General features: G+C 35.1%; 1 protein-coding gene across 3 annotated transcripts in view; it reads left to right on the forward strand.

The window, feature by feature from the left end:
• Positions 1–17954, forward strand: part of KLHL20 (kelch like family member 20) — a 75672-nt gene that overhangs the window by 22530 nt on the left and 35188 nt on the right. For all 3 annotated transcript variants that reach the window (XM_074222045.1, XM_074222046.1, XM_074222044.1), the window contains 2 exons: positions 297–870; positions 17112–17270. In XM_074222045.1, coding sequence (XP_074078146.1) covers positions 297–870; positions 17112–17270 — 733 coding nt within the window. The remainder of the gene's footprint in view (positions 1–296; positions 871–17111; positions 17271–17954) is intronic.

Below are 17954 nucleotides of genomic sequence, written 5' to 3' on the forward strand. Positions count from 1 at the left end.
TATGGGTTTGGCTTACTACCTCTTTGGTCAAAATATTTTGACAAAATTGTTATGTCTTATTTTAAGATGCCAGATAGCAAAGATTTTGTTCTCTCTTCAAAACTAATAGCTGTATGTATGAAGCAGTACTCCCCAGATTTCTCAGAATATTTTTAAACTCAAAAATTCTCAGAAAATCTGCTTGATCAGGCCTTTTTGCTCCAACGCAACACTACTTCAGAGTTATCTGTTCTTTCAGGCAAAGTTGAATCAGTACTATATCTATTCTCATGTCTTTTTCCACATCATTCCTTTAGGTGTACCAGCACTCGACCAGGAGAGACTGGAATGGATGTGACAAGCCGTTGTACCCTTGGAGACCCCAACAAGCTTCCAGAAGGGGTTCCCCAGCCTGCTCGCATGCCCTATATCTCTGACAAGCATCCCCGGCAAACCCTAGAAGTTATCAACCTTTTGCGGAAGCACCGGGAACTGTGTGATGTGGTACTAGTTGTGGGTGCTAAAAAGATTTATGCCCATCGAGTCATTTTGTCAGCCTGTAGTCCCTATTTTCGAGCCATGTTTACAGGAGAACTAGCAGAGAGCCGTCAGACTGAGGTAGTGATCAGAGACATTGATGAAAGGGCAATGGAGCTGCTGATTGACTTTGCCTACACCTCCCAGATCACAGTGGAAGAGGGCAATGTTCAGACCCTTCTACCAGCTGCTTGTCTCCTTCAATTGGCAGAAATCCAGGAAGCCTGTTGTGAATTCTTAAAGAGACAACTAGATCCATCCAACTGCTTAGGCATTAGAGCTTTTGCAGACACTCATTCATGCCGTGAGCTTTTGAGGATTGCAGACAAATTCACCCAACATAACTTTCAAGAGGTAAGTTATTTCATAAAAGCTAGAAATTCTAATACTATATCAAATGGAATCATGTTTGCTAACCTTAAAATACCATCAATGGCCCATCTACAGTGTCAGTCATTATTACTGCTACATTAGTCTTTTTTGGTTTTATCATTATTTGGAGAAAACTATTCCTATATTTGCTTCTGATAATTTAGTAAATGGGATAAAATAAATTACATAAATAATTTTGATTTTGAGAGGCAGTATGATGTGGGGGATAGAGATCTCACCTTTTAATCAGTAAAACTACCTGCTTTTACCACACACTTGACTGTGACTCCCAGCTATTCACAAGACTTAGGATAACTCACTAGAATTTTTAGGTTTTTTTATATGTAAATTGCATAGTAGTTGCCAATCTTCCATGATACAGGGAATTTTCTTATCAGAAGTTCACAGCACCAATGAAATCATAAATCTTGTTTTTTTTTTATTTTAGTTCTCATGTTTGTTAATATGCAACAATTATATATTTCAAGAAGAAGCAATGGTACTCTTAACTTTCCAGTATTTGGCCATTTGACCATGTTGGAATGATGGGTGTGAGTTGCCACTCATTTCAGGGAGGCTTTATGGGGTGGAGGCATTGTAATAGTCCCTGGAATCTTAATATTCAGCCCTGCAATTTCTGAAGCATTTTTTTAGTTCACCCCTGTTAGCAGACTGGAGAATAGTCATGTCGAATTTCACAGAAAATTGGCTTAAAAACTAGAGTCAGTAGTTTACAAAGTCAGTAATTTATGAAGCAAGATTTCCTGAGCAATAACTGATCCTGATCATTTCCACAGACTCAGATTTTACAGATAAGGAAACAGAGCCCAAAAGTTTTAAGTGACTTGCCCAAATATAATGCCATTTCTCTTCCATGATACTCCTTCTTAGATATTTTCTCTGTAGTAACTTTTCTAAGGAGATTGATTCATAAAATACAAAGTTAACAGTCAACCAGTAAGCACTTATTAAGTGTCTTTGTGCCAAGCATTGTGCTAATTGCTGAAGAAAAGAAAAAAAAGACAAAAGACAATTCCTGCTTTCAAGGAACTCACAGTGAAGTGAACAAGGAAACTGGGGGACAGAAGGAAAATGTATATTCCAAAAGGATATTTATAGCAAATTATTGTAAGTATGTAGATTGGGGTTTTATTTTCCTACTCTCTGGGAATATTTCTGCCTAGATTAGCAGTATTAGTTATTGTTATTATCAAAGCACTGTGTTCCTTGGTTTCTTTTTGGGGAGGTAATGTTTACTTTTACAACATGACTATTCTAATGTTTTTCTTGACTACATATTTTTAACCTATATCAATTAACTTGCTTTCTCAAAGAGGGGAAGTTGGGTAGGAGGGAGAGAATTTGTAACTTTAAGGTTTTGGAAGCAGCTATAAATATTTTTAAACATGTGAAACATTTCCCTTTTTTTAAATGATTTCTTTTTCCTTTTATTTATTTTATTTTTTTTTTTTGCAAGGCAATGGGGTTAAGTGGCTTGCCCAAGGCCACACAGCTAGGTAATTATTAAGTGTCTGAGGCCAAATTTGAACTCAGGTACTCCTGACTCCAGAGCCAGTGCTCCACCCACTGCCACCTAGCTTCCCCTTTTTAATGATTTCTTTTGGATATATATAGAGCTAGTTTTGGTATTGCTGGGTCAAATTATTCTTTGCTCCTAGTTGCAAATCGCTCTCCAGAATGATTGGATCAATTCACAACTCCACTAACAGTGTGTTATAAGGAATAATTCTTACAGTCCATCTTAACTTTTTTAAGTTTAAGAAACATTTACAATTTGTGTCCTGTGAAGTTACAGTTTTCAAAATTACAAATTATGTAACAATACTTTTCATAATCAGTAGTCTTCTGGATGAGATAATCACATAGTATCAGTCAGGAATAATGTTTGTCCTTCCTTCTCAAAGAAGACCATGACATCAGGGAGGTGATGCCATGACAAGCAAGTGATTTGGATTTGAGTGAGGAGATGCCATGCTAAGTCACCAGCCATATGATCAAAATTGTTACCTGGTAGACATCTAAAACTTATCTCCAAAACAAACTCATTATATTTCTCCTCCCCCAAATTCACCCCTTCATCTTAACTTTTCTATTTTTACTAATGGTAACACCATTCTTCTAGGAACCTAGATTTGTAAACTTACAATGATACTTGAATCTTCCTCAACTCCCAATATTCAGTCAATTGTCAAGTCTTACTGATGCTACCTCCACAACCTCTTTTGGACTCCTCCCCTTTTCTCTTCTGCTAGAGCTCAGGTTCTCATGACTGAAGCACAAAATGTTTGGTTGCCTTCAGAACTCTTATCTTGGATTTTCATATTCTTTTCCATTCCAATTCATGTTACTCCTCTTCTCACACCATCCTTCATCAGACTGACCTGCTTCTCTTCCTCCATATATGTCATTGCATCTTTTCCGTTTTTAGACCCTTGTGCAAGGGATTGGTCCCATTAGGAATGCTCTCCCTGCATAACTACTTCATAGAATCCCTAACTTCCCTCAGATCACAGGTGAGATGCTACTTCCTGTCACAGAGCTTCTCCTTAAAATTATTACTAAATACCTTTTGCTTATACTATATACTCGTATTCCCCAGTAAAATATTGGTTTTCCAAGTGCACAGACTATTAACTTTTTATACCTATAACCCCAAAACCTAGTACACTCCCTTATTACCTAGGTGTTTTATATTTGTCGAACTGGGAAGCATGCTGTTGTCTCCATCTTTGCATGGCTTATCTATTATGAACTTTATTCTTGGATGAGATTACCCAAACTTGGCCCCCAATTCAAAAGATTATCCTCTAATTTGAAGACCCCTTTTCTATTGATTTTTAATTTATTGATCTTTTCATAGTATCCCACCCTTTTCTTTCACCCTTTTCCTCCCTGAGGACCATCTGATATGATAAGTACTATTATTTGAGGGGAAAGGGTTATCACAATTGATTTTGCACTGCCTACATCCATGAAGGTTGGGGATATCAATATGTTATTTCCATGCTTCTAAGTATTTTTACACAAAATTTCTTACAGCATAATAGTATATCATTATCATTACATTCATATGCCACAATTTATTTAACCATTCCCTAACCAATGAGTATCTACTATCTCCATTTCTTAGCAATCACAAAAAGTACTGCTGTAAATATTTTGTAGTATATGTGAATTTTTTTCTTATCAATGACTTCTCAGGATTTAAGCCAGTAATAGTCTCTGGCTCAAAGGATATATATTCTTTAAATTTACATAATTACAAATTGCTTTTCAAAATTATCATACCATTTCACAGTCCACCAAGAATGAATTTAAGTGCCCAATTTCTTTTTTTTTTTTAAGGTTTTTGCAAGGCAATGGGGTTAAGTGGCTTGCCCAAGGCCACACAGCTAGGTAATTATTAAGTGTCTGAGGCCGGATTTGAACTCAGGTACTCCTGACTCCAGGGCCAGTGTTCTATTCACTGTACCACCTAGCTGCCCCTAAGGTTCAGTTTTTTAAAATTTTTTATTTCTCTTATTAATGATTAGAAGCATATTTCTACACGATGGGGAATACTTGTAGGAGATGTACAGGTGTTACACATTTTCAGCGTATCAATCAATTATGATGACCCCTTCCCCTTAAATAATAGTGTTTATCATATGAGATGATCCTCAGAGAGAAAAAGGAGGGAGAATACATAGGATTCTATGAAAGCAATGACAAAATAAAAAAATCACAATCAATAGAAGTGGGACTTTTGGTCTCCATACTGGAGGACAGTCTCCTGAATTGGGGGAATAAATTTACTCTTTTGAAAACTGTTCATATCCTATGACCATTTAGCTATTCAGCACTGGCTATTAGAGTGTGTGTCATTTAGCATATTTTTAATTCCCAATCCCTTATCAGAAATTTGATACAAAGATTTTTTTTCTATTTGACATTTTCCTTTTTATCCTGTTCATAGATACATTAATGTTGTCTGTGAGAATACATTTCTTAGTCATAACTGCAAGAGATATATGATCTGTTTCTCTTAATTTTTTTCTAGTATCATCTTTAATATTAAAGTTTTGTATCCATTCAGAGTTTATTGTGGAATGCAGTGTAAGGTTTTGATCTAAGCCTAATTTCTCTCATATTTCTTTCCCATTTTTCTAGCAGTTTTTAATCATATAGGGAGCTTGTCTTGAGTAACTTATGTTTTCTATTTTATGAAACACTTGAGTTATTGAATTGTATTGTTTTTGAATCTCTCTCTAGTCCATTTCATTAAAACTGTCATTTTTTTAACCAATATCAGATGGTTTTGATGACTGGTGCATTATAGTATAGTTTGAAATCCAGAAGTGCCATTCTCCTTCCTCCTTTTCATTATCTTATTTCATTATCATTTTCAAGGTTTTTTTTATTTTTCCAAAGGAATTTTGTTATAATTTTATCAAGCTCTATAAAGTATCCTCTTGATAATTTGATTGGTATAGCATTAAGATTGAAAATTAGTTTTGTTGGTATTATCATGTTCGTTATTCTGACATGCATGAATATTGAATATTCTTGCAGCTATTTGAGTTGTTCTTTAGTTCTTTAAGGGATATTTCATAATTGAATCTATACAAGTCTTTTGTGTGTGTTTTGGCAGGTTGATCCCAAAATTATTTATCAATTTGCAGTTATCTGGAATGTGATTTCCCCTTCTATTATTGCTTTTCGTGTTTGTTATTAATAAATAAAAATGTTGTTGATTTTTGAGCATTTATTTTGTAACCTGCAACTTCGATAAAGTTATTAATTGTCTCAACTAGTATCTTTGCTCACTCCCTAGGGGTTTCCCAAGTAAACCATCATGTCATCAGCCAACAGGGATAATTTCCTCTCCTCTTTAATTATTTTATTTCCTAGCATTTCTAGAACTATATGAAATAATAATGAAAAGAATAGGCATCTTTGTTTCCCTCCTGTATATATTGGAAAAGGTTCTATTATATCTCCATTGCATGTCATGTTTACTTTTGGTTTTAAAAAGATACTTTTAATATTTTTTGAAAAGACCCCTCTGTGCCTGTACTATCTGGGGTTTTTAATAGAAAAGAGTGTTATATTTTGTCATAGGCTTTTTTTGGTCTCTACTGAGGTAATAATATGGTTTTAGATGTTTAGAATTATTAATATGATTAATTATGTTGAATGTTTTCCTAAAGTTGAACCATCCTTCTGTCTCTGGTATACCATATTTCCCCAAATATAAGACGCACCCTTTTTTCAAAAAATTGAAGTCTCTGAGTAAAAAAATCTACAACCACTGAATAAAATGCTCCCAGTTTTTACTTGCATTTCTTGCTTTTTCGTGCTTGTCTTTGCTCATTGTCTCACATTTGTTACTGGTATATTAGGTTATCTTTTGCCACATTCTGCCCAGAAATGGCTCAGAAAAGATTTTCGTCAAATGATGAATTCAAGTTCAAAAAAATTGTGCTATTGAACATCAGTTTGGTCCTCCTCCAACTGAGAAAACAATCTGAGACTGGATGCTGGAAGGAGAAACCTAACTGAAAACATCACAGCAGAAGAAGGCCTTGAGAGGCAAGGCAGCCAAATGGCCTGAGTTAGAGAGGGAATTGGAGAGATGGATTGAAGAACAAAGGGCAAGTGGAATTCCTGTGTCCACAAAGACAGTTCAGCAGGAGGCCAGAAAAATTGCTGATGAAGAAGTTCCTGATTTCAAAGGAGACACAATTGATGCTTTCAGGTTCATGAAATGGAATCAACTAAACATGTATCCAAACCTTGCCCAAAAGATGCCTGAAAGCTATGAGCAGAAGGGCCTTGAATTTCATGATGAATAAAACTTATGTTCAATAACTTTATGTAATACATTTTTTTTTTCAAATTTCCTGTCCCAAAATTAAGGTGTGTCTTATAAATGGGGAAATCACTGTAATCTGTTTGATTTTGTGGGGGGGGAGGTTGGGAGGGGGTTAAGTGACTTGCCCAAGATCTCTCAGCTAAGTAATTATTAAGTGTCTGAGGCTGGTTTTGAACTCAGGATCTCCAGATTCCAGGGCCAATGTCCTCTCCACCATGCCACCTAGCTGCCTCTAATATGTTGGGGGGAGGGGTTAAATTTGAATCAGTATTCAGTACAGATAAATGGCCTATAGTTTTCTTTCCATGTTTTATATTTTTCTGTTTTAAGTACTAGGACTATATCTCATCAAAGGATTCTGGTAGATTTGCCTCTGAATTTTTGAGAAAAGTTTGTGAATTAAAGAACTAACTGTTCTGTAAAAGTTTGATAGAATTCTCCATCAGGTCCAATAATTTCTTTTCTGTTGTATTTCTTTTTCTGAGATCAAGTTATTTGAGATCTCTATCAGGTCTTCTGATAGTTGAATATTTTATTTTTGAAAGATATTCTTTTGTGTTTTGTTTTCTTAGCATATAATTGTTTACATAATGTTCTCATTCTTTTTATATTTTCTAGTTTTATATCTTCTATTATTTCAACCTGTTCATTTACTATTTTATTGACTTTATTTTCTTTTCTTATTAAAGTCGTTTTCAAAAAAAACCCTAGCTTTTAGTTTAATTTATTATTCCTTTGGAGTTTTTGTTTCAGATTTACCTGTTTCCCCCTCTAATTTTTAAATATCTCCTCTTTTGTGTTTTAGGCTTATTTGACTCCCTGATTTTTTTTAAATGTATATTCAATTCATTGATCTTCTCATTTTCAATTTGTTTTTAATGTATGATTTTTTCCCCCAGCTGTATCTCAAAAATTTTGGCATTGTGTCATTATTATAATTTTTTTACATAACAGATTTTCTATTGTTCCTATGATTTGTTTTTGACCCATTTATTAATGGTTTCATTATTAGGTTTCCATTTAGACCTGTATATTTTATTTGTGATTTCTAAAATAATTTCTATTTTTATGGCATTATGATCTATAAAGGATGTTAGGGCTATTTTGATAGCAATATTTCCGTGCTCTATTATTATATGATTATTTTTGTAAAAGTTGCATTTGGCAAAAAAAAAATTATATATTTTTGCTATCCCATTTAGAAAGTACCAAAAGTCTTTTAACTCTAGTTTAGTTTCATATTTTCTATTTTTTTTAGTCTTTATGTTAGATTTATCTAAAACTCATAGGATATTGAAACTTCTTAAAACTAAATCTTCTTGAAGTTCACATAATGTGTCTTTTATGAATTTCAGTGCTAAGGCATTTAGAAGCATGTAAGTTTATTCCTAGACATTGATTTGTTGTCTGTGGACCATTTCAGTAAAATATTTCCTTGTTTATTTCCTTTTTTTAATGTTTGTTTTTGCTTTGTCTGCTAGCTATGATAGATAGCATCTCCTGATTTTTTTTAAATTCATTTGATTATTCATCCTCTCAGCTTTATTTTGTGTATGTCTTTATTTTTTAAATGTTTTTCTCATAAACAACAGATTGTGGAGTTTTGTTTTCTTATCTATATCTGTTTCTCTTCTTTGTTGTATTGGATTGTTTAATCCATTCAGTACCCTTCTCAGTTGTATTAGGTGTATATATTTTCCTTCTTCTCTAAAATAAGGGGAGGAGGGTGTTTAATTAGGATTTCAGTTTCTCTTCTCCTGTTGTAAATATAGTATTGTGTTCCATAGTTTAACTTAAATCTTTTTTTTAAGATGGCTTTATTCCCACTGACTCTTCCTGTTATCCCTGATCCCTTCCTTAGTTTTTATTTGTTACACTCTCGTGTGTGTTTTCTGTGTGTGTGTGTGTGTGTGTGTGTGTATAATCTCTTCTTTCCTTTCTCAGTAAAGTAGATTTACCCTTTCTCTCCTCCTCTTCATCTAGTCCTATTCATTGGGTTTTTTAATTTCATTTTTTATACTCCTTACAATAAAGAATTTCTTCCATCTCTTTATTAACCATATTCTCTTTCTCTTTACTCTAGACTCTCATTCTGTGATTCATGACCCTGTATTTATCTGATTTCTTTTTTCTATATTCTTCATTCAAGCAAAGCTTCCAAGATAGATGTCCATTCTAGGTTCTGTCCTCTTAGCATTTTCTGCCTCAACCTTGTAGGGTTTACCCCCATAGTTCCTTTCCTGTGCCCTACTCTCAGAACAGCACTCATTATTTCAGGTATTTGAGGGTTCACTGTCTCATGCTAGAGGATCACTCCCCTCTTCTACTGATCTATATCCTCTCTTATGAACATTTCTTCTCCCTCCCCTTCCTTTTCACCCCCTAGTAACAAGAAAGGTAGACCTTTCAGAAAGCAAATCTCCCAGTCCTCACCCATTGTAAGATCTGCATCTCATGTCACTTCTAGGCATATACATTCATTCATCAGTGAAATCTCATCCCACCTCTCAAGTAAGTCTAATTTACTTTTTTTCTCCTTGTAGGCTCTTTCACTTTTTGATAGCACAGGTCACCTTACCCTTATTTGCAAGCCCTTGATTTGACCCAAACACATCACTCATTCCCACACTCTCCCTCTGCTCCCCTCCCCTCCTTTCATATACCCTCCCATTTTGCAATGTAGTCCCAAAAAAGCATTCACTTTTAGGCAGGTATCACCAGATTCTGTACATAATATCCCCTATCCACCTCTTCTTCAGATTTCTGCATTCACCCTCTTCTAGTATACAAGAAACCTCTTATGGTCTATCTGTTGTCACAGTGTTGCTATTTCCTTGTCTGTTCACTCCTACATTTCTGTTGTTTTGGGGTAATCAGGAGGCAAATAAATTCCTTCAGTAATGGTGTTGGGTTTTTTCCCCAAAAATGTTTCAAACTCTTTAGTATTGAATCTGTCTTTTGGTTCATATAATTAGGCTTATATTTGCTGGATAGGTTTTCCTGACTTGCATCCTGAATCCCTTCTCTTGATAACTTGCAGAACTTGTTTCTGAATTGAATTGTTAAATTTAACCTCTGTATGTCTTGGAATTTATAGTCTTCATTTTTGTTTGTTTTTTCCTGGAGGTGATATGTGAATATTTTTACTTGGGATTTTATTTTTTATGTTCAGAATTTATGGACAGTTCCTCTATATTATTTCTTTCATTATGAAGTTAAGGGTTTTTTTTTTTTTTGGTCCTATCATGTTCTTCTGGGAGACCCATAGTCTGTAGGTTTTCTCTGTGCATCTTATCTTCAGGATTCTTAATGTTTTCTTTGTATAGTGAACATATTAAGTCTTGTTTTGTTTACTTCTGTTCTTTCTCATTAATTCCCCAGTATATTTTTCTCTTCTATATTTCTTTTTTCTTTTTTTTTTTTTTTTTTAAGGTTTTTGCAAGGCAAACGGGGTTAAGTGGGTTGCCCAAGGCCACACAGCTAGGTAGTTATTAAGTGTCTGAGACCGGATTTGAACCACTCTAGGGCCGGTGCTTTATCCACTACACCACCTAGCTGCCCCCTTTTCTATATTTCTTTGGTGAGGCTTGCTACCACAAATTCAAGTTTTTCTAGTCTACTCATTTTTATTGTGCAGGGCATAAATTCTGCTCTAATAGATAACTCAAGAACAGCAAGTTGTAGTTCCATATTCTCAAATTTCACTCAGTTCTCTGTTCCTTCGAATCCTTTGCTTTGCAGTAGTAATAAATGCCAGAACTTGCTTTCCTTCTATTATTATTATTTTCCTGTTGGTTATTTATTTATTTATTGTTTATGTTTATGTTGAGATTTTTTTCTTCATCCTGCAATTCTGGTACTTTATTTTCCTTATCATCCCATCCACTTCTGACTTCTTTGGCAGTGACTTGATCTCAAAGCATCTCAGCCTCTTCCTACAACACTGGACAGTTCGCAGTTCACCAGTGTCTCTATGACTGATAAATTTTGGGTGATCAGAACTGGTCCTAGTTGGATGCTATACTTTTCTCTTAGGTTTGGTGGAGGTGCTGCATAGCTCTCCACAAGCCTGATGTCTTCTAATGGTGACCTGTCCAACTCCTTTTGTTCCTGAGTTCTGTGGCTTATTTCTAGAGGTTCAGAACCTGCTTTCCCTGGAAGCAGCAGTCTGAGGGTTAATCTCAGTTCAGAGCTTGTAGCATTGGTACTTCCAGGTTAGAGACCCTGTATCTGGAAGCTTTTTGCTCCTGAAAGGCTATATAAACAAGTTGGTCTGAAAAAATTTCTACAGCCATGAGCTGGGTCTCTACATCACTGAAAAGATGGAGAGAGGACAAAGTTGTTGGGATAGATTGGCTGTAAGCTTCTGTATGTCTTTGAATCTGCTCTGTACTGCTGCTGATCAGGTGAGAAGTGAAGGAGGGGTTGCTGAATGAGCTCAGGGTTAGTGAGCATCAGTTTATATTTTCTTTAAACCTTTTTTAACTTCTTAGTGCCCTAGATCATGGAAACAGCTGAAGTTTGGGGGGGGGGGGTTGGGGGTTTTTCTACATTTTTGCAAGGTAATGGGGTTAAGTGACTTGGCCCAAGGTCACACAGCTAAGTATTAAGTGACTGAAATCAAATTTGAACTCAGGTCTTCCTGACTCCAGGACTAGTGCTATATATATAAAATTTCTTTATATTTGGCACAGTATTTCTATGAGAGAAGTCTGAGAGGTTTGGGGAATTGGATAAAATGTCTAGACCATCATCTTGTTGGTCGCATGAGCCAGAAATCCTCTCTTTATTGTTGATAATTTGCCCCATTATCTTTAAATGAATCCAAGCAGGCAAGATAGAAATGAACTCAAGTACATTCAACCATAGCTGCTCTAGAAAATGACTATCAAATAAGATTAGTTTTTAAACAAGCATATAAAAAAGTATGCATTCAGTATTGGCACCTTCAAAATAATACATTCATGTAATACCAGAGGAAGTAAACATCCATCCCAGGGGTGCTGATATTCTTCAGAACACTTTTTAAATTGCCTCAAAAACATGACTTCACAATCACACCTAAATTTTGACTGAAAAGGATTACTCAGCTTGCATACCCACTTGGCTCTATGTAACTTTTGGTTCTTTCCAAAAATCATAAATAGCCTTATGTTTTGTTTTTTGTCCTTCATTTTCAAAGAACATCATGACATCAGGAAGGTGATGCCATGACAAGCACATGAATTGGATTTGATTGAGTGGGTCTGTGCTAGGTCACAAGCCTCACTTTCTCCTCCAGAGTCATCTGGGTCCAGTAGCCAGATATGGATCAGGATGACTGGAGATGACCCTGGATGCAAAGCAGACAGGGTTAAGTGACTTGCCTAAAGTTACACAGCTAGTAAATGTCAAGTGTCTGAGGCTAGATTTAAACTTTATCGTCCTGACTCCAAGACCAGTGCATTAATCCACTGCACCACCTAGTAACCTATGATGTGCCACCATGATGAATAATCAAAATAATGTTTCATGGCCATACAATTTTTCCAAAATAATTAAATTTAGGGATTGGAAGGGATCTCAGGGGGCTAAATACTACAAACCATACTTGATGAAGGTATTAATTGCAAAAACTCTTAAAAATGCCTTCTGACAATGTAGTACAAATCACTGAATTTGGAATTAGAAGACCTGACAATTGCTAATTGTATTACCTTGAATAAGATACATAGCCTTTCTGGGCCTCAGTGCCCTTCTCAGTAAAATGAAGGAATTTGACATTGTCTCTTCTAAGTTATGATCCATGATCATCTGATTTTATGAACTTTTCACCTAACTTGTACTTAAATCCAATGCGTTTCCTATTGAAATGATCTATTCTGCTATTATAAAGCTTTAATTGTTAGAAAGTTATTCCTTACACTGGGTCAAAATCTGCTTTTCTCTAACCCATTATTCTATCACTTTAGTCTGTGGTATGTAGTCTAGTTCTTTCACCTAGGGCCAAACGAAACCAGCCTAATGTTTCTTCCATGTTGCAGACTTAAATTTTTTTTTCTCTTTAGGTTTAGGTTTACATTTTTGCAAGGCAAATGGGGTTAAGTGGCTTGCACAGCTAGGTAATTATTAAGTGCCTGAGACCAGATTTGAACCCAGGTACTCCTGACTCCAGGGCCGGTGCTTTCTCTACTGCACCACCTAGCCGCCCCTAGACTTAAAATTCTTAAAGGTAGCTTAAACTTCTCTAAATAAACATCTGCACTTTCTTCATTTGATCCTTGAATGGCATAGTTTCCATCCTCTCACCAGTGTGGCAGGGGTCATCTATACCTGCTCCATTTGGTCAGTGTCCTTCCTAAAATGTAGAATCTCAAATTACAACAAATGTGGTCTAATCAGGATGATATAATAGGACTATAAACTCCCTTGTTTTAAACACTATTCTATAAATACAATTTAAGATTACATTATTTTCTTTTACTACATCGACCTAGTGTTCATTCCTTTTGAGTTTATAAGTCTCCTAAAGACCACAAACTTTTTTGTTTCATAGACTGTTATCTACGTTTACTCCCCCATTCTGTACTTATAAAGTGGTTTGGTTTGGGTTTTAACCAAAGAATTGGTCTGTAAATTTCTCTCTTAAATTTCGTGTTTAGATTTGACCCATCATTCTAATCTCTTGAGATTTTTAATATATATTTATTCGTGCCTTCATTCATTTGTTGTCTGGACTTAAGATTTCATTGGTGTAGGGAACTCTTGTTGAGGAAACTCCCTCTACCATAGCAGATAACAACAACTAACAACTGACACTATAATAGTACCTACTTATGTGCCAAATATTGTGCTAAGAGCAGATCTGCAGCTGGTATATAGCTTAGAGTTTTAGAGAATTTCTTGGGACGTTAAGGTTGAGATTTGCCTTGGGTCATAATGTTTAATAGATGAAGTGGGACCTCTCTTGTCAATACCATCTGTCATCTAATGTGTTCTCTCTCTCCCTTGTTTCCTATTACCTAGAAGTTTAAGAAATATGCCATCTGCGCATTCATTCAAATCATAATAAAAGTTTTCAATAATACAGAACTAAGGAGTGCCTTGACATACCCAATGGTGACTACTTTTTTGGTCAACTCATTTATTCTAACTGTAATAGTCAGATCTTTCCATCTTTTTCAGAAAACTAACAAGAGGCTTCTCAGATCAATATATGCTTTAGGCACTTCAAAAATCTGTCAGAAAAGGAAATTAAGTTAATTTGCTTCTTCACAACTGTATGCTGACTCTTAATAATGATCACAGTTTTCCTTTTTAAATGTTTGCATATATTTTCTGGAATTCTGTTCAGAAAAATTTTGCCATCGCATTTCTTCTTTCTTTTTTATTTTATTTTTTTCCAGTTACATGCAAAGGTAGTTTTTAACATTCATCTTTTTGCAAGATTTTGAGTTCCATGTCTTTCTACCACCATCCCACTCTCCCTTTCCCCTTCCCCATGGCAGCAAACAATTTGATATAAGTTGAATGTGTATAATTATATTTCCATATTAGTCACATCACTTATCTTGTATAACTACTTTTTTTCCTTTTCATATGGTGGGTAAATATCTACTTCTACAACAAGAAGCCTAAATCTCCTTGGGCTTTCAAATGAAGATATGTAACCAAAGTTCAGTAATCATGGTATTGATTTTTATATATAGTTCAAGTAGGTCTGGTTCCCTGAACTCATTTAGAATACAAAGCACTTTTACCATTTACCCTACCTTGGATTTCAACTTGCTGTTCTCTTCCTGTCTACAAGTTACTTCTCTAAGGCTTTGATGTATATCTAGGTCACCCTCATCCTTAAATAACAATATTGTTATTATCATCATCATCATCATCATTATAAGTTCTCTACAATGAATCCCTGTACTTTCCTCTTACCCTTTTCTAAACCCTTGATAGGAGCTTCCAAAATCATCATTCAGGGGTGGCTAGGTGGCGTAGTGGATAAAGCACCGGCCTTGGAGTCAGGAGTACCTGGGTTCAAACCTGGTCTTAGACACTTAATAATTACCTAGCTGTGTGGCCTTGGGCAAGCCACTTAACCCCATTTGCCTTGAAAAAAAAAACCCTAAAAAAAAGAGATCAACGGCAAATTGGGGAAAGCATTTTTAGTTGAAGATGATTTTTTTTTTAGGTTTTTGCAAGGCAAATGGGGTTAAGTGGCTTGCCCAAGGCCACACAGTTAGGTAATTATTAAGTGTCTGAGACCGGGTTTGAACCCAGGTACTCCTGACTCCAAGGCCAGTGCTTTATCCACTACGCCACCTAGCCACCCCCTCCGTTGATCTCTTAATTGATATATGGGATGATTTTTTTCTTATCCTCATCCTTCTTGACCTTTACTGCTATATTTGACCCTTCTGACCACCCTGTCTTCCTGTATATTGCAGACTAAGACTGCAGAGGAGACTTTAAAGCTATATTATGAGGACGTTTTTGCCTAGAGAAGGGAAGATTTAGAATAGACATAATAACAATCCTCAAATATTTGAAAGATTGTCAATGGAAAAAAGGACTATACTTGTTCTGTGTGGTCCTAGAGAGAAACAAAGTTTCAAAATTAGAAGAATTTTAGCTGATTTGGGCATAGAATTCAGAACTTCCTAACAATTAGACTTGTTCCAAAATGAATTAGACAGGGCAGCTGGGTGCGCAGTAAGTAGAGCACCAGCTCTGGATTCAGGAGGATCTGAGCTCAAATTCAGTCTCAGACACTTAATAATTACCTAGCTGTGTGACCTTGGGCAAGTCACTTAACCCCATTTCCCTTGCAAAAAGCAAAAAAAAAAGGATTAGACTTCAAACAGATGATATGTATTCTTGTAGTAGTGAGGGATGAGAAAGGAGGGAGAAGAAATAAAGGAATGCTATGGAACCTTAGTAGCTCCAGGGTGGAAAACACTGGAGGACCACCATTATTTTTTTTTAGAAAGATTTTATTTATTTTGAATTTTACAATTCCCCCCAGTTTTGCTTCCCTTCCCCCACCCCCACAGAAGGCAGTCTGTTAGTCTTTACATTGTTTCCATGGTATACACTGATCTAAGTTGAATGTGAAGAGAGAGAAATCATATTCTTTTTTTTTTTGTTTTTTGTTTTTGCAAGGCAAATGGGGTTAAGTGGCTTGCCCAAGGCCACACAGCTAGCTAGTGTCTGAGACCGGATTTGAACCCAGGTACTCCTGACTCCAAGGCCAGTGCTTTATCCACTATGCCACCTAGCCACCCCGAGAAATCATATTCTTAAGGAAGAAAAATAAAGTATAAGTGATATGAAAATTACATAATAAGATAATGTTTGTTTGTTTTTTTTAATTAAAGGTAATAGTCTTTGGTCTTTGTTCAAACTACACAATTCTTTCTCTGGATACAGATGGTATTCTCCATCACAGAAACCCCAAAGTTGTGCCTGATTGTTGCACTGATGGAATGAGCAAGTCCATTAAGGTTGATCATCACCCCCATATTGCTGTGTACAATGGAGGGTGTACAATGGAGAACCACCATTATTAATTTGTATATTCTCTAGTGCATTGACTAGATTTTATCTGGAAATGTTAATTTTTATTATTATTAATTTTAAGTTCACTTAAGTTCTGCTAAATAACTCAAAATATCCTTAAATGACATAAGGTGCTTGAAGTAAATAACTAGAATAAATTATATTACTGAATTTGCATCACTATATTGGTTGTTTGAAAATCTTATTTTTTAATCTGTTTCAAATTTGTGGTTTCCACAATATAGTTAGTTCCTCTTCCGATGCAGATCATAATCTCTTAATGTTCTTTCAGCCTTTGTGGTTCTTATATACTTATTTTGCTAATTTTAAAGTTTTATTAAAATATGAGCTATCTTTCTTATTAAATAAAAAGTTTAACTTTTATTTAGAGGTATTTAAATGGAGGGACATGATGAGCTTTTTAGGAGGGATATTGTAGAGGGGATTGAGGTATCAGGTGAGAGATACATTAATTTATCAAACATTCAGTACATATCAAACATTACTAAGTGACCCTAAGTAAATTCCTTAACTTCTCTGTGTTCTGTGCAACCCTCTTAAAATTGTAAGTTCTAGGAAAGGTACCAACCTACACTGTTAATGAGTTTTCTCACTCAGGAATTAACATTGAAATCAAAGGTCTAATCTCTAACCCTTCTTTAAGACAAAGGTTTCATAATTTTAATTTTGTCCTTTCTTATGTTATATCATATGATGTTGATTGAAACTTGAACAAGTTAGAATGTTGACCGCATCTCAATTATCTATGACTGCAAATATTTTCATTTTATCCTTGTATACTTTTGAACAGGTGATGGAAAGTGAGGAATTTATGCTGCTTCCAGCCAATCAACTAATTGACATTATATCCAGTGATGAACTAAATGTTCGAAGTGAAGAACAAGTGTTCAATGCTGTGATGGCCTGGGTTAAATATAGTATTCAAGAAAGACGGCCCCAACTTCCACAGGTAATATTAGGAAAGGATTTCCTCTACCCAAGAGTTGGTAATTTGCTTTCATATCAGAAAAATGAAAGAACTCTTAAATTTCTCTATCAGGTACTATAAAATTGGCACTAGCTAAGCCGAAATATGTTTGGAATGATTTGTGTATCTCTTAAACTTGCTTGAAAATTTCTACACTATTTTATGACATTTAGATTTAGAATTAGAATATATAGAGATTATTAAACAATATGATTTATAGATTTACATAGCAATGTAAGTTATGACCTGTAAAATCTGAAATTGACAATATAAGAGTAAATATAATTATCATAATTTTTTCCCAACAGCTTGGAAATTGTGATATTCTTTAGTAGTGAGGGATGGGAAAGGAGAAACGGGAAATAAAGGAACGCTATGGAACCTTAGTGACTTTAGGGTAGAAAACATTTGAAAACCACCATTATTAATTTGTATAGTCTCTAATTAACTAGATTTTATCTGGAACTGTTAATTTTGTTTAAGTTCACTTGCTCTGTTAAAAACTCAAAATAGCCTTAAATGACATAAGGTGCTTGAAGTAAAGAACTAGAATAAATTAAATTAATTTATTTGCATCACTGTATTGGTTGTTTGAAATCTTTTTTTAATCTATTTCTAACTTATGGTTTCAGCAATATGGTTAGTCCCTCTTCTGATGCAGATCAT

This window comes from Macrotis lagotis, chromosome 2 (assembly GCF_037893015.1).
Source record: "Macrotis lagotis isolate mMagLag1 chromosome 2, bilby.v1.9.chrom.fasta, whole genome shotgun sequence".
NCBI classification, from domain to species: Eukaryota; Metazoa; Chordata; class Mammalia; order Peramelemorphia; family Peramelidae; genus Macrotis; species Macrotis lagotis.